Source organism: Macrotis lagotis, chromosome 1 (assembly GCF_037893015.1).
Source record: "Macrotis lagotis isolate mMagLag1 chromosome 1, bilby.v1.9.chrom.fasta, whole genome shotgun sequence".
In the NCBI taxonomy this organism is placed as follows: domain Eukaryota; kingdom Metazoa; phylum Chordata; class Mammalia; order Peramelemorphia; family Peramelidae; genus Macrotis; species Macrotis lagotis.
In genome coordinates, this window is record NC_133658.1 from 114,144,243 (window position 1) to 114,167,283 (window position 23,041).

The 23,041-nt window shown below is 33.7% G+C and overlaps 1 protein-coding gene across 3 annotated transcripts in view; it reads right to left on the minus strand.

Annotated features, from left to right (window-relative positions):
• Positions 1-23,041, minus strand: part of FANCL (FA complementation group L) — a 102,227-nt gene that overhangs the window by 59,830 nt on the left and 19,356 nt on the right. For all 3 annotated transcript variants that reach the window (XM_074206608.1, XM_074206617.1, XM_074206600.1), the window contains exons 2-5: positions 14,215-14,273; positions 12,010-12,070; positions 8,086-8,142; positions 2,359-2,459 (exon numbers count right to left, since the gene is read on the minus strand). In XM_074206608.1, coding sequence (XP_074062709.1) covers positions 2,359-2,459; positions 8,086-8,142; positions 12,010-12,070; positions 14,215-14,273 — 278 coding nt within the window. The remainder of the gene's footprint in view (positions 1-2,358; positions 2,460-8,085; positions 8,143-12,009; positions 12,071-14,214; positions 14,274-23,041) is intronic.

The following is a 23,041-nucleotide window of genomic DNA, read 5'->3' on the forward strand; positions in this document are numbered from 1 at the left end:
TGAGAATAGTCACAAAAGATCCTGGATCTTCCTAATATTAATTGTAGCTTTATAGAGAATAATTGGAGAAGAAAGAGATTGGAAGAATGTAAATCAATTAGAAGGTTACTGCAATATTTCAGATGAGAGTTGATGAGGGTCTAAACAAAAAAAGTGGTCAGGAAAATATAGAGGAGACAAATGTAAAGGATGCTGCAGAAGGAAAATCAACAAGAGTTGGAACTGAGGGGGACAGCTAGGTCACAGTGGATAGAGCACTGGTCACTGGAGTCAGGAGGACCTGAGTTCAAATCCAGCCTCAGACATTTAATAATTACCCAGCTGTGTGACCTTGGGCAAATCATTTAACCCATCCTTGCAAAAATAAAAATAAATAAAAATTAAAAAAAAAAAGAATTGTAACTGAGGAAAAAAGAAGAATCAAGGATGACTGAGACCATGGATGTGGATGACTGGAAGGTAAATGGGGGCCTAAAGAGAAATTTTGAACTTCAGAAGGGGGCCAAGTTTGAGAAGGAAGATAAGTTCCAATCCAACAAGTACTTATAAAGTATCTACACTGTGCTAGGTTACAAGCTAAAACAAAACACAATTCTTACTGTCAAATAGCTACATGCTTCTTAGTTCCACAGGATGAAAATCTTGTACAAATTTTCCCAAATATTAAGAAATTCTAGCTAACATTATAATTCTGAAAAGCCCTCAAGTTTACAATCATTTGAGTTAGTCATTCAAATTATGATGTGCCAAGGACTTAAAATAAAATGTACCAGATATAGAAAATCAAACAGTAGACCAAAAAGAAAAAGTCTTCACTTCCTTTTCATTCATTGCTTAGAAATTGGCTTCCACTAATGAACTAAACTGGCTCTCCTACTAACGACATCATTATAACCAGATTTACTAATCTTTATAAATCTTCACCCTCTTTGACCTTTCAATTGCATCTGACAGTGTTGATCAACCTCTGTTTGAAACTGTCCTGCCTGGCTTTCCATGGCACTGAAAACTAGCTTGGTTTTCTTCCAACCTTCCTACAAAGCACAATCTTTAATATTCTCTCCTTTAGTTACATTTACATACTTGTAATCCATTCTCAATTTAAATATGAGCTTCTATATTCATGCTTAATGAATTCACCTCTCTAGTTCCACATTCTCTACCTAATTTCCAATTCCTCTCTACCTTCTCCCAAGATATCTCTACTGAGACATTCTGTCATGTCTTCAAATTCAATATGATAAAAAATAAAATCAATAGTTCTTTGCCCTACTTTTAAAACTTATTTCTTTCAACAATAATACCATCTCCCATGATCCCATAATCAAAATCACTTTGGACTTCAAAAAGGAATACAGAATTTAGCCATTTTCCTCTGCCACCTGGCTGTCCTTAGCAATTCAGTTTCCTCATATGTAAAATAATGGATTTGAGCTCCCTATAACAGTCACTTATAGTATGATTTCATCATCTAACCTAAGGCCTCCATCACTAGCAGTCTAAAGGTTTCCTTTTTCTCTATTTAACCACCAATCCTATCCATTCCAGAAACCATATCCAGGTTGATTTTTACTGCACATACAAAAAATAGAAAAAAAGAGAATTATATGGGAACCTATGAATTATAAAAAAAAAAAAATAGGCTGGTCCTATTGTATGAACAAGAAAGGAAAAGTAAAGAAAAGCAGAAGAAAGGGAGGAAGGCATCCTGAGCCTGGGGTAGACAATCTAGAATGGTTCTGGGAGAACCTGGCAAGCACAAATAGGTAATGATCTGCATGGTTGGAAGAACTCCCAATTTGATAAGACCCCAGATATATTTCAGTGTGATAACATGTTAGTTCATAATTTTAAAACAGTCAAAGAAGAAGCTAAGAACATTCAATGTAATGAAACATTTTCAACCTATAAAAAATTAAATGAACAGTGCTTTTCTGAAGGTAACAGGTTTAATTTTGTAGAGCAAAATGCAAAGACATTTCTAAAATATATTAAATTCTAATTTTAACAAAAACATGTTCCAGTAGGGGTGACTGAGTTCTGAAAACCTATACCAATGGAGCAACATTGATTGGCAGGGGCTTTGAAGTTAAAAAGCTTTGAATATGGGTCCAAGAATGGGCTAAATGCCTGGTATCCAAAGACCAGCTTTTGTTAGTAAATGCAAAATAGTGTCATCATCAGATTAGCTTACCATTTTAAATTTTAATCTCACAGAGGTTCATTTGACATTCACACAACTCTGAAAGATCACCTACTAAAGTCAAAATGCACTGTGATGTCAGTGGAGAGACTACATTAATACAATGAAATCACAGATGTCTGAAATGTTGAAGATATATTAAAGCACAAACATACTTATCCCAATCCAGAGTTTCTATTTCTTCAACAAGACACGAGTAGTAATGAGGAGGAGGTGGTGGTGCATACAACTCTTGTTTATTCTTCAGTGCAACTTCCTGTTTAAAAAGAAAGACAAATTTTATACACACACACACACACACACACATATATATCAGCCTTAGTGTGATGGGATGAGCACCAAATTATTATAAACAACTTCACTAAAATTCTCTGGGCTAATACAAAAACCCTATAAATCTGACTGATTCTAACCTCTTCTCAGTTCTACTGAAGCATGAGAAAGTTAAAGAATTTATCAGGTGATAAAGAAAGTCAGTGAGGATGGCAGGGGCAGGGGATTTAAGATTTCTTAGTCTTCACCAGCCAATAAATGTCACTCAGACCATTAAAAAAAAGTTCATCTAAAAATAACTATCCTCAAATTCTTCTACCTCTTCATACTTTAGATTCTATCAAGGGGGAAAAAATGTAATTCATGAAATGTTCCAAGAAGTTTAATAGTTCAAAGGTAGGAACTCACTATTTTAGTGAATTTGCCTATTTTTTCCAATAAATATATCCTTATCCAAAAAAAGAAACAAAATAATCAATAAGAATCAATTCTAATTATTCATTTCTTAATTCTTTCCATTCATTGGCTTTAATATCTTATATACTATTTCTGTTCCTTCTCACCGAGGCTTTTTATCATTCACCAATACCTCCAAAGTCATCTGGACAAATCATACCCACAAGTCAATGATGACAGCTGAAAAGTAGTATATTTATAATACATTCAGGATTGCGAAGCACTTCACAAATGTTATCTCTTTTTTTTCCCTCAGAGCATCCTAGGGAGGTAGATGCTATTTTTATCCTCAATTTACAGATGAGGAAACAGAGGCAGGTAGTAATTAAGTGACTTGGCTAGGGTTATAGAACTAATAAGTGCCTGAGGCTAAATCTGAAGTCAGGTTTTCTTAAGTCCACTGAACCAATAATAGTCAAGCAAATGAGAGAAAGGCCCTCTTCACCCTACACATAGTATGGAATTCATATGGAAGATCCAAAAGATGATCCAGCAAGAATGATATGGTCTAAACTGACAGGGATGGGTCACTGGATAAACCCAAATCACTGATCCACCAGAGTTATGGTTAGATTTCTCTCTTTTATTTCTCCAAGGTGATACACTCAAAAACTACAATGAAAATTTATAAAGAAAACAAGATCAAAATCAACAATACTGGAGCAGTTGGCATTAAGAATGAATACTGCTCCATTTTGAAGTTGCTAACGTTTACAAATTTGGCATTTGAAAAAATATTTTAAGATACTTTCAATTTTATTGACTGTAAGAAATATTTACAAATTACTTTGGTGTTCACATTGTCAGAAAAGCCAGAAGGCATTATGAAAGTGTAGGAGTGCAACAGAAGGAGGAAAGGAATTGACAAGAAAAACATTGGGGATGAGACAGAAAATTTAAGTTTTGCAGAAAAAAAAAATCCAAGTTGGGAGGGGAAGAGAAAAGCAGAAAAAGAGAGTTATCAAATTTTAACCCATAGTATGACCTTAGGTAAGTTACAAACTCTTAGTGCTACCCAGGCAATTCTTTATTCTAAGTTATAGCAACTATTGATCTGCATTGGTAGAGGGAACTCATTGAATCATTGGGGGGAGCAATTTACTAGCATTATTAATAAAATAACTGTCTATCGAACTTTTTAAACTTCACAAATGGTGTAACTCTACATGATATAACTGTACATTTACTATTTTGAGAACAAAGTCTTAAAACTAATTGTCAAAATGATCATTCTAGTTCTGAAATTAAGATAAAAGTACATTGTGGAGTTAACAGAGTCAGTATAAGTCTAGCAGATGCAGTACTGGACTTGGTTGGTTAGAAAGATCCTAATTTAAATTCAAAGACAACTAATTAAAACTGTATGATCTTGAGCAAATCACTTAACTTTCTATACCTTAATCAAGGGGCTTGATTTGGTAGACCTCCAAGGTCAGGACTAGTTCTAAATCTATAATCCTAATAGAATCAGGATGGTACAATAGGGAAGATGAAAAACACCGGATTTAGAGTCAGAAGGCCTGGATTTGAATCATTCTTTTATTCCTTGTGTGAAGGTAGGCTCTCTCCTGGCCTCTATTTTCTTATTTGTTAAATGGAAATATTAGAGATCCCTTCCAGCTCCAGGTCTATGAGATTATAAATGCCTACACATAAATTTCAATAGAGAAAATACATATCTGGAAAACAAGAAGTTCACATAATTTTCAGTAATATTATAAAATGTGATTTCTTTTTTAATTGGACATGTGCTTTCCTGAGTGTAGGGAGCTCCAGATGAGATCTCCCACAATTTAGTGGATTAGAACTAAACTGGGGTTGGGTATAAAATGTGACTATTGTTCTTCCTAACTGAGAAACTGTCTCTACAATATGACATACTGATTCCAATATGACATACTGATTTTTATTAAAAATTCTTAATACTATGCTAAAAATAACCATAATCCTAAAAGTATAATTTTAAAATATTAAGTATTTTTTGTTGTTATGCAGGAAATGAGTGTTTATTTTAGAATGTCATTTTTTCAGATTTTATTCAGAAAGGCTATGAACTATTAAAATCAGAAAATTCTTCATGTTTATTAATAATAAAACTCATTTATTTATCTGTAATATTTTCAAGATTGTAAAGTACTTTGTAACCAATGAGCTTATGAAATAAATAGGTTGTACAAAGTATTAATATTTCCATTTTGCAAATGAGAAAAAAATAACTTGTGTCATGTGTCCAGGGTGAGATTTGAACTAAAATCTTCAGAATTTCCTATTTCCACTACATCATACTGCCTCCCAATAAAGAAAAACTAACCACCACCACTACCCCCTTATGCAAAAACTATTATCAACTAGATTTTCTTTGTAGTTTTTGCTTTTTGCAATGAGAAATCAAGATAGGTCCATAATCACAAAATTACTATTATAATTGAGTCTCCATAAGATGGGAAGGGAATACCAAATAATCCAATGTTGAAGTTGCCAAAGTACTCTCTGGGTTTTAAAAAGTAGGGCTCAAAATAATCAAGCTTCATTAGTCCTTGTATCTTAGGTAATTTGCTGCAGAAAAGCCAGATCTATTTTCTATGGCTTAAAAAACAGGCTACTAAGCCAATCTTTCTCTAAAACTAGACAGGTCTGTCATCATCCCAATGATATCATATAACTCTTCAGAACTTCATGTTCAGTCCAAAAGGCAAGCACAAAAGAAAAATAAATGTTCCTACAAATTATGTTGATATGCTGATTAAAAGAAATGTCTTGTGGAGGAAAAATGATATTAAAATGGGGAGAGTAATGAAGTCATCCTAACCATAACAACCAAACAGCAATATAAAAAAAATTCATAGCAAAGTATTTAAGGCTCAGTCAGTGTTTCTAGATGATCATTGCTGCTATTCAATCTCTACAGAAAGAGAAAGTACCTGTAAAGGAAATGCAATTCATTTTTTCGGGGGCCACAACTTAAAGATATAAAATTTATACAGTTGCATCAATATAAATTTTATAATTGCTTAAATCATTAAAAGAAATCACACATCATAATTTCTTCATTGATGATGAATTTCATCATTTTATAACTTAGCAACCCCAAAAATCTTGCTAATAAATCTTATATTTTTAAGATCTCTTAAGTCATGTATGGGCAATAAAATCAGAAGTCTACACTTTCTTTTGTTTTTTTAAACATGAGCTAAGTTTGATAGGAAAAAAAATCACATTTTCCTATAAATATGTATATGAAATATAAAATGTTGGATATTTTATGCAACTTAGAAATCACACCTCAGTAGTTCTAAAGGTTAGAGTTCCCACTGAGTCACTTTTGTGCTTGAGAGATGACAAACTTGAATTTTTTTACATTAAACTAAAACATAAACATAATTTTCTATCTTTTTTAAATATAATCATTAACTTTTTCAAATTATGTGATAAGTACAGCTGTGAATGATGAATTCTAATAAAAAGAATTATTTTCCATAAAGACTGCTTAATAGGGGAGAACTGCATTACTCTAGTTTCCACATAACATTTAACTTATTTGCAACATGTTACAGCTTGACTTGTAAAGTTCTGAATTCTCCCAATTTTATTTTTTTTTTAAGGTTTTTGCAAGGCAAATAGGGTTAAGTGGCTTGCCCAAGGCCACACAGCTAGGTAATTATTAAGTGTCTGAGACCGGATTTGAGCTCAGGTACTCCTGACTCCAGGGCCAGTGCTCTATCCACTACGCCACAAAGCCGCCCCCTCTCCTAATTTTATTAAGAAAAATGAAATTTGGGGTGGCTAGGTGGCACAGTGGATAAAGCTCCAGCCCTAGAATCAGGAGTACCTGGGTTCAAATCCGGTCTCAGACACTTAATAATTACCTAGCTGTGTGGCCTTGGGCAAGCCACTTAACCCCATTTGCCTTGCAAAAAAACCTAAGGAAAAAAAAAGAAAAAAGAAATTGTACTAAGGGAAAAACTTTCCTTAGACAAGTTAACTTTTATTTTTATTTTTTAATATTTTACTCTTGGTACATGCTGCACATAAGATTATAAAGAAATAAATCATTAAGGTGTTTATGAACATTTCTGTTTTTAAAACCATTTGTTCTTAGTAATCTGAGTATAAATAAAAATCTCAAAACTTTTTCATTCTTAGAGAACACAAACATTCATATATACATGTGTGTGAATATGTATAGGCAGCTATGTATACACACAGAGCTATTATTTAGTCATTTTTCAGGTTTTTGGGGGCAAAAATACTGGAGTGGTTTGTCATTTCCTTCTCCAGCTCATTTTATAGATAACAAAACTGAGGCATACAGGCTTAAGTGATTTACCCAAGGTCACACAGGCAATAAGTGCCTGAAGTTGAACTTGAACTCAAGTCTTCCTGACTCCAGACCCAGTGCTGTATCCACTAGGCCACCTGGCTGCTCATAATATCACACACACACACACACACACACACACACACCTGTGTATGCATATGTATACACCCATATGTTCATGGGTGTATATGTCTGTGTGTGGGGGTGTTTAAAAATCACATAATGCAAAAATTCATTTTACATCGACAAAACAAAGACCTTCAAGATCACTTCATCTAATCAGATCATTTACAGATAAGGAAAATGAAGTCCACAGAATATAAGTTTATGGCCCAAGCTTTCACTTAGCTATTAGTTTTTAATTACCTCTCATACTTCATCAAACTTTTCTTTTTTTTATCAAAGTTGGTAAAAATAAAAGTGACATATAATTTTTAAAGATTCAAATGTTTTTTGATGACTAGTTTACATATACAACTATTTTAGGGAATCTGATGTTTCTTTTACAATCTTAAGCATAATTATCCAACTTCTTGGATTTACAAAAGTTCTCTGAAAGAATTTTATTTGTAACATTCATGACCTTCACCAACTGTCCAGAGCAAATAGTAAGTACGATCTATGTATTAGTTTATCATTTAATCAAACAAAATCCACCTGGAATTAACATAGTTAATAGGAATGGATGTAGTGTAGTCCTTCCTACATTAACACAATAACTTTATAGGGTGTTAGGGGAGAATCTGAAATTCCAATTATGTCACTTTAAAATGAAGTTATAGAAACAATAAAAAATCTATAGAACAGTAATACAATATTAGAATAAATTTCTTACCAAAAGCATCTTCAACTCCATCATAAAGCTCACCAGGTCAGGAGAGTACTGCAATCTCTAAATTAAACAACAGTTCCAATTAATTTTACTTGTTCATTGGAATTAAAATGTAGGTCAACCTGAATGTGAAAAATTAAATAACAAATTAAATATATCTGCATTTCTTAAGTATAGTAACTATATAAAATATTAACCTTTTGACAATTATCTTTATTGGATATGTGACTGTATTCTTAACAAAAACAATTTTTAATTCAAATAAACAACCCTCAAATAAATTTCAATGGAGGATATTAAGTTGAGAATGATGCTGCAAATATAACAGTACTTATTCTATTTGTTTAACAGATTGTGAACTCCCTGTGGGTAACACTAGCTTTTATCTAATTTTTATCTCCCCCAATCTTAGCATAATAAACTATAGACAATAGGTGTTCAATAAGTGTTCGTTGAATTGAAGTTAATTGAATTGTTCCTGCAATTCTTAGGACTAGATAGGCAACCTTATTCTACATTTTCATCCAGCTAAAAGAAGAGGGGGGAAAGAAAGAGATTAATTATAATCTAAAAACAATGTTGTATTAATAAAGGGAAAAAAGAAAGTCATATAGTTGAAAAATAAAATTAGAATGAATGGATTCAAAATTAGTAAAGAGTAAAACTTTATATACCATTTTGATACCCTCTCATGACCCTGAAGACTAAGAAACATTATTATTTCTGTGACAGAAATCATGCTATACTAAACTAGTCAATCTTCCAAGAAAAAGCAGCAACTGTTGGAAAAAGGTGAAAAGACAAACTTCTAAAAGCAGAATGAATATTTTAAAATAATGTCTAGAGCTTTTTGAAATCCTCATAATTTATTTTTTAAACCCCATAAGAATCTACAGAATAAAAGAAAGCAATGAAAAGCAAGATCTTGCACTGTCTTCTCTCTTTAGCTGAAAACCTGAATTATTTTTTTGCTTTACTTTATATTGTATTGCCAGTTACCTTTTGTTAGCTATTGAACCGATACTGCAAGTAATTCTGAGCAAGGTCAACAAATGAATTTTTCCCTCCTCTTCCTTCTGGAATTATTTTTTAAATCAAAGAGCAATGAATACATTTAAGTGGTAGATTTAGAGTTGCTAGGGACATCACAGGTCATCCAGTCTGGTCAGTCCCCTTTATTTCATGAAGAAAATGAGGCACAGAAAATATAAGTGACTTATCTATTAAACCATACAGTAAATAATTCTGAACAAGGTTAACAAGTGAATTTTTCTATTCTTTTTGAAAAAACACAACAACAACTTTAATGGGTAACAAACTTATAATGGATTCAGCTTAATAATACATAGAATCAAGATCATCTATTCTAATTTCTTCATTTTATGAGCAAAACAGTCAAGTCACTTGCCCAAAGTCACTCAGTTATTAAGTGGTAAGGACAATATAAACCCAGTTTATCTGACTCCAAATCTAGAACTCTTTCCACTGTGCTATATCTATATAGCTACACTGAGAATTTTGAGGGGGGGGGTCTATTCTCTATTGACTACTTATGATTTCTCTTCTTTGTTTCCTAGAACTGAGAGATACTCTACAATTATTAACATTGGCTAAGGCAGATTCCAACCTCTTCTGGCTTATTCATCATTGTGAGTATTTTGAATATATTAAACTTCTAAGAAACAGTAATAGTCTGAGCCAATATCTTTACCTTTGTTGATTTCTGAATTTTTCAACTGATAGTTTGTTTCAACAGGTAAGATAAGATTTCCTATGCTAACACATTTCTTTTCTAAATTTTGTTTTTTCCAAATGTCCTACTTCTTTTTAAAAAAATTTTTTTTAATTTATACAGACAATGGGGTTAAATGACTTGCCCAAGGTCACATGGCTAGGCAAATATTAAGTGTCTGAGGGTCAAATCTGAACTCAGGTCCTCCTGAATCCAGGGGTGGTGCTCTATCCACTGTGCCACCTAGCTGCCCCATCTCCTACTCATTTTAAACTTCATTCTATGACCTGACAGCTAGCACCCGGATTATTTGGAAAAATTCCCACTTTGGCAATCATTTGGTAATTATATAAAGGTTTTGTCAGTTTTATTTTTCTCATGATTTTTTTAACATGTAATGTCAATTGCTTCTGATTTTACTTGAAATATCTATACATGGAGGCTTTGAAGTAGTTTGAAAACTTCTAGATATTTTACATTCTTGATCTCAAATTGTATTTTACAAAATAGTTTTATCCATCATACCCTTAACCAAATTTACAGTGAAGTTATCAGGTATCAAGGTATATGGAGATTATGCCCAATTTCTCCATACAATTTCATATATAGACAGAGATAGAGATAGATAGATATGTATTTATCAACCGAAGTGTCTACCATTAACATTGTATAGGATTCTGTGACAAATGTGACTACAGAGATATAACTCTGATCAACAACCTGAGTATCAAGATGAAAATCTCTATGGTAGTGGCAAGGAAGTGGTATGGAAGAGGAAATCTGAATATGGAGTTAGTAGAAAAGAAAATTTCAAATTTCAAAAATATTCACTGATTTCAGGGATATCCTACATGAAGGATAGCCTGGGTAAACTCCAAATTGAAGAGGATACTCTATTAACAAAGAGGATCTATAAATTAAGACTTAGAACATTACAGCAAACTATCTATGGTTACTCGAAAGACATCATCCTCATGATGAATATAAGGAAAGCAAAAAATGGAAGAAAAATAAATATTGAAGACTATTACAATAGCTTCCTGAGTCTCCCTGGTTCAAATCTCTCTCCTCATTCCAATCCAACTTCATACAGCTATCAAACTGATTTTTCAAAAATATTGGTCTGATCATGTCTTTCCTCAATAAACTCTAAAGATTCTTGTTCGTCATAAGATTGTTCTTTTACATTGCTCCAGTCTTCTTATACATTTACTCACTTCCACACAACTTCCTATCAGACCATCCCAAGTCCACTCACAGTTCTTCTCATAGGATGCTTGCCATCTCTCCTTTTGCTATCCTCTTACCTAGACTGCCCTCCCTCCTCATTCATTCTCTCTCTCTCTCTCTCTCTCTCTCTCTCTCTCTCTCTCTACCTCTGAGAATTTGTTACTTTCTTCAACATAGGCACCTAGATAACATGGGAGGATAGACTAATGAACCTGGAGTCAGAAAGATATGATTTCAAACCCTAAGTAGATCACTTTGGCCTCTGCCTCAGTTTCTTATTGGTTAGTATATAGTGAGAGTAGTTGACCTGGACAAAAATAGAGAAGGATAGTCAAAATAAAGAACTTACTTAAACATCCAATTAAAACGTATCATAATTGTAGTACCAGAAAGGGAAGAATGTCTCATAGAAGACAGAAAGGGCTTTTTATATGTTAAATATACTTTTAAGGCTCAATTTTACTAATTAATCATGTAAAAGCAAAATTCTATTTTAATATTGGGATAAGAAATGATAATTAGAGGAAAATATTTTCATATAAAATAGTTATCAAAATATGAAAATTAAAAGTTAAATGTAGTATCAACTTTATATGAAGAATATAAATATTAAACTTTTTTTGAAAGGAGGGTTACTCATTAACATTTTAGCACAACTAAAATATCTTGTTGATTTCTTTGCTCTCCAATAAATGCAATAAATGTCTAAAGATAGAATCTAAACTTAAAAAAAACTTTTGTTGTCTATTCATTTATTGTCTGTCTATACAAATTCCCAATTATACAGATACAAATTAATTACTCCTATTATCCCAATGAACTGAAACTTTGCTTGCTATATAAATAATACATTCATGTACATATATGTATATACATACATAAAACCAACGTTTTAATTCTTACCAAAAAATAAATTTACTTTTTTTTTTGCTCATTTACATTAAGATACTTTTTAAAAAACATACTTGGCTTAATATCTGATGATATCCATCCAGTATTGTCTTCAGCTGCCAACTGCAGAGTATTCTAAAAATTAAAAATGGGAAATGGGTTTTTTGTTTTTATAGGTGATGCATAGCTTTGTCCTCACTCAAGACATTATTTTAAAATTTCTTTATATGATACAAACACAGATATTTATGCATATACACCAGAGAATTAAATATAATTATGAAAAATTAATTTTATTACTTATATTTAAAACAATATCTTCAAAATATTAGCATTAATTTTAACTATCTTTAAAACACTACATAAATATGAATTTATTACCATAACTATTTTTAGTTTAAACAGAAATATAAAGGATTTCAGTCAGCATATGAGATAAAAAAAACATATTTATATTGTGCGTTAAGGTTTACAAAACACTTTAATGATATCTTACATTTATATAGTGCTTATTATATCCTTCATAAACCCTTCATAATTATCATCTCAGTTGATCCTCACAATAATCCAGGGAGGCAAGGTGCTATTGTTATCATTTTAGAGATGAGGAAACTGAGACAAAGAGGTAAGTGACTTGTCCAATATCCCATAACTAGTGTCTGAAGTGAAACGTGAATGCAAATCTTTCTGACTCCAAGCCTGGCATTCTTTCCAATGTGGCTTTAGCTGACCTGTGAGGTAGTACAGAACCCCACGTATTATTATTCTCATTTTACAGAAAAGGAAAGAGGCTAAGTAATTTGTTCAATCTTATAATTAATAAATATCAGAACTAGAGTTTTAACCCAGCTGTCTCCTGATTCCTAGTCCAATACTCTTCCCACTATACCAAAACATGAGTAATTTAAGGACAATATATAATAATTTTGACTTATCAAGATAATATCATTCTTAACAAGGGAACTCAAATATTTTCCTACTGAATGAGCTTCTCCTCCCAGGAGTGAAATACAAATTTTAAAAGTTAAATAAAACCAACAAAACTGCATATTATATACTTCATTAGACTTGTTTGCCCCCAGGACCTGAGAGGATATAGAGTCCCCTTATTCCTTCCTGGTCAGAGCCACGTCTGGGGTGCTGAGTTCAGTTCTGTTTGCCATAGTTGTGGAAGGGTGCTAATAAGCTAGAGACCATACAGAAAAGGAAAGCAGGATAGTGACAGGCTTTCTGTGAGGTCACTGAGGGGCAGGTACAGGAGAAGAGAAGAATTTATAAGATGAAAGATTAGAGAGACACCCCCCCCCCCCCAGTTCTCTGCAAACATCTGAAGGGCAGTCCCTGGGATTTAGACTTTGGCTGGGCTCCTGAGGCAGCATTAGGAGCCACAGGTGAAGCTGCCAAGAAGACAACTGAGGCAGATATAAAAGAAAGCCTTCCTACCAATGGACCCCTCCTGAACATTAGAATGGGCTCCTTTGCAGGTGGTGGGTGAGACTTGGGATCAGATTATCATGAAGATTCTGTCCAAATCTGAATGTAAGTCTCCTTAAGAAGGAAGGTCTCATTTAACTTCTATTTGCTTTAATCCATTGGAGAAAATGGCAAACCACTCCACTAGCTTTGCCAAAAAGATTCCACTAATAGTATTAGAGTACTGTTGCCCACAGGATCACAAAGAGTTAGACACAACTGAACAATGGGGAGGAAGTTTCTCCCCTGAAGCTTCCTATACAGAAGAAATGGTATATCTAGAAAAGTACCACATTTAAGCTTCTCTAGACATAATGTCTCATCCAATTCCCAGCCAAATCACAGAAGGCATCTTTGAGCTAGCTGCTAAGGCTGTGACATATAGTCTACACCTTAAGAACTATCCCTAAACGATGATTCATCATGATTGAGTATGAGCCCACCTGATAGGAAATATCAAATCATCCACATACTCAATAAGTGTTCTTGAACAAATGACTGAAAGGAATGCATTGCAACTGATAGTAAAAAATTATGTGTATAAGTGCTCATGTGATGGAAAGGACCTGTAAGAGACAGCCTATGTGCTAGTTAGTAGATGGAAATACCTACCTCCTGGGGTGGGCTGGACCTACCCTATAGTTGCAGTCAAGATTTAAGGTGAATAGCAAAAGTGGACATCAACTTTTGTGAAAGAGAATTGCATCTAACATGATTTTCTATCCAAGAAAATTTATATGAGATGGACCTCTAAGACAAGATACATGACATCATCACTTTTAAATGAATAACAAATATGACTCTACCTTGCATTTTTGAGTTGAAGATCTTCAGGTAACAGTATTCTAACATGGAAGTCCCTTCCCTGTAGAAAATATTGAAATATTATTATCAAGTTTTTAAACTTCATTTTTATTTAGTAACTGAGAAAGTAAGTTAAATTACTATATATCCTCAAGGTTCCTATATTTTCAGAAAGAACATGCAAAAGAAATTTTCTTCTGTTACACTGAGAAGAAAAACTGAGGGGGAAAAAAACTCCCCATAAACTATGAATCAATGAATCAGGACAAACTACTCAAAAATCTAAGTCCCCTTTATGGTGAATCTATACCAACACCTTGACATAATATCAAATTTTCACAGCTTAAGACAGGCTGGAAGAGGGAGACTCAGAAAAGACAAGGAAGAATTAGAAACAATGTACCTCAATAACAGCATTCAATTAAGAAAATATAAATTGCTCAAGTAAGAACTCCCCCCCATATGATAAAAAATGTCTGGGGAAACTAGAAGTCTGTCTGGCAGAATTGGGTTTAGACTAAAACCGAACACCATATTCCACAATATATTTTAAATAGATAGGTGACTTTAATATTAAAGCTCAAAAAATCTGTACCTTTCACAGCTATGGGTAAAAAGTGTATTCTTAACCAAACAAGAAATAGAAGCAATTACAAAAGATACAATAGATAACTTTGATTACATGAAACTTCTAAACAGATAAAATCAATGTATCAAGGATTAAAAGGGAAGCAAATAAATGGGAAAAATTTTTTGTAACAACATTTCCTGAGAAGGGTTTAATATCGAAGGTCTAATACATCCACATATAATGTATATGAAATCAAGAGAAGTATTAACTCTACAGATATATATATATATATATGCATATATATATATATATAAAACAAAGCATTAATAAACATATGAAAGAATGATCCAAATTACTAATAACAAGAAAAATTGTGGTCACCTCAAATCCTGAACAATAATTTGATCATAAGTTATTTGGGTGCAAAGATTTTCTTTTGCCTCTTTTTTATAAACACAGAGATTAGCACAGTATCTAGCACATAGTAGGCACTTAATGTTTCCTGACTGACTGAATTTTGCTCAGAAAAAATGAAAATGGTTAATATCAGCAAGGCTATAGAGACATAGGTGGGTGAAGCTGTGAATTGGTACCATCATTTTTGAAAGCAATTTGGAACTATGAAAATAAAGTGATTAAAATCTTCAGAGATTCCATTACTGGACTTAGATAGTCAGAACCAATGGACATTTATTAAGTACCTACTACTTGGGATACAGAGAAAGGTTAAGATACATTTCATCTTTAAGGAGCTCCTAATCTGAAATACTAAAATCCTAAAAAGAAGTTGAAAGAATGAGGAGGGAGAAGACTCAGGGGTAGGAAATGTCAAATGCCTTTCTTAAATGGTGAAGGATACAGGAGGAGCACTCATCTGGGCACATTTCAATCACTTTAATCAGGAAATGGAGGATGACCCAGGGGTAGGGAGCATTGAGAAGGTTTGAGTTTCAGAGTTGATATCATCTTGAAGAAATGATGAGTTACTAGAAAAAACCAAGGAAGTCACTAATAAGAATAAAGTGCCCACAAACATCAAAATATTATTATAGCATCACCATTTGTAATAGCTAAGAATTTGAAATGAAGTAGATGCCACTTGGATATGTAGGCAGATGGAGCAGATGGGTGGTTTAGAGAATAAAGTACCAGGCTTAAAATCACAAAAATCCAAAAGTTTCAGACATTAACCACCTATGTGATCCGGGGCAAATCACTTAACCCCCTATTTGCCTCAGTTCTTCATCTGTAAAATGGAGACCCAGTATCTTTTGCCAAGAAAATCCCATGGACAAAAGTCTATGAGGTCACATAGAGTCAGACATGAATGAACAACAAAGATGTCATTGATTGGGGAAAGACTAAATAAATTCTGTTACATGAATATACTACTGTAAGAAATGATATGTGATGTATCCACATGAATTGATGCACAGAGAAATGAGCAGTCAAAAAATATAGATATACAAAGATTACAACAACGTAAATGGAAAGATCTAAAACACACACAAAGTGAACATTGCAAAATTTTAAAAAACAAGCATGCCTCAAAAGAAGAAACATAAGAAGACATTCCTAATTTATTCCTTTGAGTCTATTTTTTGATCTTTTTAATGTACTAAACAGTTGTGCTGATTCCTTTTTCTTTTTGTTTTCTTTTTTTTTGTCTTTTAAAAAACACTACTTGTTATATAGGATGATTCTTTGGGAGGGGGAAGGAGAACAGTAGTTGTAAGAAAAACTATGATAATGCACCAAAGACATTAATATAATTTTTTAAAAGGCTGTAGAAAATGGAATTCAATTTTAAAGGCATTTAAAAAAATTAATCATATGACATGGAAAATATTCCAATTGACCTTTATGACAATTTAAAAATTAATTATTTAGGTATATTACTGGAAAACCCATCCTTTGGAGCTTTCAAAGTTTTAAAATGAACAGGAAAATACAATATCTGTGTTCAAATATAAATAAAACATTCAAAAGTCAGAAGTAACAAAATAAAATTATAAATCACTTCTTCCTTTTCTTGGAACATAAAAGCTCATATTATCTCAAAGTACAATATTGTATTTCTTGCTATTTGGTTGCTTATGATCTTAGAGAATTTTTTTTTAAGGCAGTGTTTGTCAGAATCTTCCCATTCTCATTAGGAAGTAGTATCACAGACGCTCTAAGATACAGTGGTGTTTATTTTTAACAAGAAACATACCCGCAGTCACAGGAAATACAAGGAAATGGCTAACATCAATCTAAGGAAGAAATTAAAGGAGGGTTATTTCTCATGGGAAACTAATTCATCAAAAAAGTAAATTCCTTTTAGAAAAAGCAGTTGCTTTTAATACACTATGCCAAAACATGACACCATAAAATATAAATACATAGGAAACCTTCATATTTTCAACTTGCTAGCTAGTTTTAAGGAAGAAATATAAAATATTCTTAGTTATGTAAACCAAACATGCAACTGACAGGAGATTTATAAGAAATATTCACTGATGCTTCCAAGCCACTATTATACCAACATCAGTCAACAATCTCTCTTCTCTTTTGAAGTTCAAAGCATGATTCTATTACATTTCCTCTAGCACCATATATGAACATCTTTGAAACCTCAAATATGTTTGACAAATATTATTTTACCACCTGATTCATATTCTTTCTCTCCATCTCATCTCCTGCCATCATCCCAAGTTACAATAGAATCCATGCTGATGGTTCTTCTAACAGTCATTTTCAGCTCCAATGATTCAACAGAATCTGAGAATCTCATAGGCAAGCTCAGAGAGAAGTAACGAGTAACTGGGGAAGGGGGCAAAGAGGGGCACTGGGAGGGAACTTGTGCAGAAGTTGGAATTTGAGCTGAATCATAAGGAAGCTAAGGATGCCAGAAGAGAGAACTGAAAAGGGAGAAGATTCCAGGTTATCAGATACAAACAGTGTAAAGACAGGAGATGGTGTATCTTGATCTAAAAAGTAAAGTATAAAGAAAGGGGTCAAGTTATGAAGGGTCTTAAGCCGAGGATTTTACATTTTGTCCTGGGAGTAATAGGGAGTCCATGGAATTTACTGAATGGAGGTAACAAATCTACTGAGAAAATCACATTGACAATCAAATGGAAGATAGTGGAGAAAGAGCTGAGAGAAGACAAAGCATAAGACTACTGTAACAACACAGGTGCAAGTGACTTGATGAGAATCTACACCAGGGTGGTGGCTATGTGTGTGGAAAAAAAGGGGATGTATCTAAGATGTTGAAGTGACAAAGACTCAGCAATAGTCATATAAGAGGAGTGAGGTTGTCAGAGAAATTGTGGATGACATCTAAGTGGCATTAATAGGGAAGTTAAGAAGAGGAAAGGGCTTAGAAAGCAGAAGAAGGAAGATTATGGTATTATTTTAGATATGTTGATTTTTATCTCCCTATCAGATATAAAGTTTGTAATATCTAAAAGACATGTGAGACTGGAGCTCAAGAGAGATTTTGGGCTAGATACAGAGATCTGAAAATCCACTACACAGCAATGGTAATTGAACCAGTGAGGGCTGATTTAATCACTAACTTAGATAATACAGAGGGATAAGGGAATCCAAAGAAGTCTGAGAAGAAGAGATCTATGAAGGACCAGGAAAGAGCAGTCTTGTCAAAGCCTAGAGAGAAGAGAGCATAAGGGAAAAGAAGGTGATCAACAATAGTGAGAGACCTCAATTTACCCATATAAACTCTATAAATTCTGGAATAACTGTCTTTAAATTTTTTTGTTTTAATTTTTATTTTTACTGATGTTTTACTTTTCCAAATATTTGTTATGAAAGTCTTTTTTCCTTTTTTAAAAAAAATATTTGTTTTGAATTTTACAATTTTTCTCCTAATCTCACTTCCCTCCCCCCACCCCCCCACAGAAGGCAGTTTATTAGTTTTTACATTATCTCCATGGTATATATTGATTCAAGTTGAATGTGATGAGAAATCATATGCTTAAGGGAAAAAAATGAAGTATAAAAGATGGCAAAATTACATAATAAGAAAATGGTTTTTTTTTAATTAAAGGTAATAGTCTTTGGTCTTTGTTCAAACTACATAATTCTTTCTCTGGATACAGATGGTATTCTCTATCACAGATATCCTAAAATTGTGTCTAGTTGTTGCACTGATGGAATGAGAAAGTCCATTAAGGTTAATAATCACCCCCATGTTGCTGTTAGGGTGTACAATGTTCTTCTGGTTTTGCGCATCTTCTTGCTCAGGATCAGTTGATGCAAAAGCCTTCCAGGCTTCCCTGAATTCCCATCTCTCTTGGTTTCTAACAGAACAACAGTGTTCCATCACATACATATACCACAGTTTATTAAACCATTCCCCAATTGATGGACATTCACTTAGTTTGAAATATTTTGCCACCACAAACAGGGCTGCTAGGAATATTTTTGTTCAAGTGATGTTTTTGCTCTTTTTCATAATCTCTTTAGGATACAGACCCAGTAGTAGTATTGCTGGATAAAAGGGTATGCACATTTTTGTTGCCCTTTGGGCGTAATTCTAAATTGCTCTCCACAAAGACTGGATGAGTTCACAGCTCCACCAACAATGTATGAGTAGCCCAAATTTCCCACATCCCTTCCAACAATGATCATTGTCCTCTGTGGTCATAATGGCCAGTCTGAGAGGTGTGAAGTAGTACCTCAGAGATGCTTTAATTTGCATTTCTCTAATAAGTAGTGATTTAGAGAAATTTTTCTTATGACTATGGATCGCTTTGATTTCCTCATCTGTAAACCTTTGCATATCCTTTGGCCATTTGTCAATTGGGGGAGACAGTCTTTTTTTTTAAAATATTCATCCATATCTATATGCATATTTCTAAGTTATAAAGTTTCCTTCCACCCTCCCTTCCCACCACCCTCCCCTCAGTGGGGAACAGTCAGGTTAATATTGTATTTACACATTTAGCATGTATACAGGTTAGCCATTTTTGGTATGAGGAATTTAGGATTAAGGGAAAGAGATACAGAAGAGATTTTTTAAAAGGGAATATAGATGTATCTTGTCTTACTTCTGGGGTGGAGCCAGGATGGCAGTGCAAAACTAACCTGCTCCTGGAGACTTTCCCTACCAAAGATAAATGAAGCTTCTACTCTCATATTCACACTACAGATCCCACCAAGGAAAAGAGAAGATTCAGAGAAGTGTTCACAGTGAAGGTCGGTCTCTTTGGGGGAAAAGGAGAAGTAAAGTCCAGGAGGCCGGAGAGCAGGCAAAGCCAGCAGAAGGCTTTTAGCCACAGTGCAATCCAGGTCCCAACACCTTAATAATAGGAGAGGTCCTGACAGCCAGATAGCAAGCCAGCAGGGAGGACCCCAACCTCAAAGTCTGAACTCTGAGAGCACTGGAGTAAAAGACAGGACTGGGTTGGGAACAATCCTATGTTAAGTCAGAACCTGGAAATAAAGGAGGAAACAAACCTCTGCAAAGGCAAGGCCTGGACTGCATAGGTAACATCTTGGCCAACAAGTCAGGGATCAGACCCCAGCCCCAGCAAAATAAAAACTTAGATCTATATACTCTATTTACCCCAGGAGCAGAACTACAACAACAAAAATGAACAAAAATGCTAAAAGAGCACTCACTATAGAAAACTTCACAGATAAAGATGACAGCAATGCTATGTCTGAAGAAGAAATTAGCAAAAAATTACTCAAAGGGGAAGTATCAAAACAATCTATAAACTAGACTCAAATACAAAAGCTCATTGAAGAGCTTAAAAACCAAAGAAGAGAGGAAGAACAAAATGGAAAAAAGAAATGAAAGTCTTGCAGGAAAATGTTGACAAGTTGGCCAAGAAAATCAATTCCATTAAAAGTAAAAATAACAAACTAGAAAAGAAAACACAGAAGATAATTGAAGAAAATAAAATCCTAAAAATTAGAATTGAACAGTTAAAAACTAATGAATCTACAAGACTACAAGATTCCATCAAACAAAATAAAAAAAAGGCTGAAAAGATTGAAGAAAATGTAAAATACCTTCTAGGGAAAAATGAATGACCTGGAAAACAGATCCAGGAGAGACAATCTACAAATCATTGGACTACCAGAAAGCCTGGACCAACAAAAGAACTTGGAAAACATCATGCAGGAAATCATAAGGGAAAACTGCCCCAATCTACTAGAACAAGATAACAGTATAACAATTGAGGAATCCACAGAACCCACTCCAGGAAAAAGACCCCAGGATTAAAGCTCCAATGGCTGTAATAGCCAAATTCTAGAACCCTCAAATAAAAGAGAATATTGCGAGCAGCAAAAAGAAAACAATTCAAACACAAAGGGAACAATCAGACTAACCCATAAGTCTCAACACTGAAGGACTGGAAGGAGCAAAATAACATATTTCAGAGAGTTAAGGACCTGGGATTACAACCCAGAATATACTACCCTGCAATTCAGTTTATACTGTCAGAGGAAAAGATGGATGTTCAATGAAATACAGGACTTCCAGAATTTCCCGACACAAAGAGCAGAACTGAATAGAGAATTCAATTGTCAAATATACAACTGAAGAATTACATTAAAAAGGTAAATGACAAGGGGACTGAAAAAATAAAATCGTTTTAAAGAAATGTTGGTCTCTAAAAGGGGAGATATAACAATTCTAATTCCTTAGAACTTTACTTCCCTGTGCAAAATTAGAGGGTAGAATATAATTGAAGAGAATGAACCTAAAGGATTTGGTAATAATTGGGTCTTGTCTATCAAATGAAGAGGTCCAAGATCACATCACTATGTTTGAAACAAAAAAGCCCTGTAAATAAAAAAGCAGGGATGTTAACTTTAACTTAAGTGTCTCATTATACTTTGACTCATTTTAATCACAAGGTGCTAATGCCTTGTCTAATGAGGGCATCATAAACTACAAGGACCTAAGACAGTGTCTGTTATTTACAATCATTTGTAAAGTTAACAGTAAGACCTCCACAATCTCCCAGTATTTAGAGTTCTTCAAGATCCTTACAGTTAATTAGATCAGCATCCCTTAAGTACCCTGAGTGTGTGTGTGTGTGTGGGGGGGGTAAAGTGTGAAAGATAATAGGCCTGGAGGAGGGGCACAAATAATTCAAGAAATGATATGGCTTTGGATATACTTTGGCTTGTGAGGAAGATAGTGTGTACTTGAAAAATACTTGAAAAGGGGGTAATGTAATAAATGATTATAATTATAATTTGATGCAATTTGAGTCAATGCTGCTTTTCAAGCAATCAAGTGAAAAATCTAATGATATCTTGATAAGAATAGGAGTTTATCAAGCAAACAAATAATCAAACTGTGATTGATGATACCTGATTAATATTAGACCACCAAGGGAAGAGGCACAAAGATTTATAATTTATAGGGAAAGAAGGAAGAATGTTAATGCTGAGTAAATTCTAGTCAATAGCTTTAGCCCAGTGAGGGAATAAGATACATTCCCACTCTGGTTTAAAAATCTAACAATTTACAGGGAATGGGGGCACTGAGAACAGGAAAGATAAGGGAAGAAGGGACTGATAAAAGGGAAGGGAAGGTATAAGTGAAAATAAACTGAAAGTTAAATTTCTAGAAGAAAAGTCAAAGGGGAAAGATTGTAAAATTTTGATGAGGAGGCATAAGAGAAAAGAGATAAATATAAATAGAGAAAGACAACATGAAGAAAAATACAGAATTAGTCATCTTAGCAGAATGGATTAAAAACCAGAATCCTACAAGAAACACATTTGAAGCAGAGAGATACACACAGGGTAAAGGTAAAAGGTTGGAGCAAAATATATTATGCTTCAGCAGAAGTAAAAAAATCTGGAGTAGCAATCCTAATCTCAGACAAAGTAAAAGCAATAAACAATCTCATTAAAAGGGAAATGGAAGGAAACTACATCTCTTTTTTTTAATTTTTTTAAAGTGGCTTGCCCAAGGCCACACGGCTAAGTAATTAAGTGTCTGAGGTCGAATTTGAACCCAGGTACTCCTGACTCCAAGGCAATTGCTCTATTAACTGCGCCACCTAGCTGCCCCGAAACTACATCTTCTTAAAAGGCACCATTGGTAATGGAGCTATATCATTACTAAACACATATGCACCTAGTGGGATAGCTTCCAGATTCCTCGAGGAAAAGCTGAGTGAATTACAAGGAAAAATAGATAGCAAAACTTTAATAATGGGAGACCTCAATCTCCCTCTCTCTCTCTCAGAATTAGATAATTCTAACAACAAAATAAACAA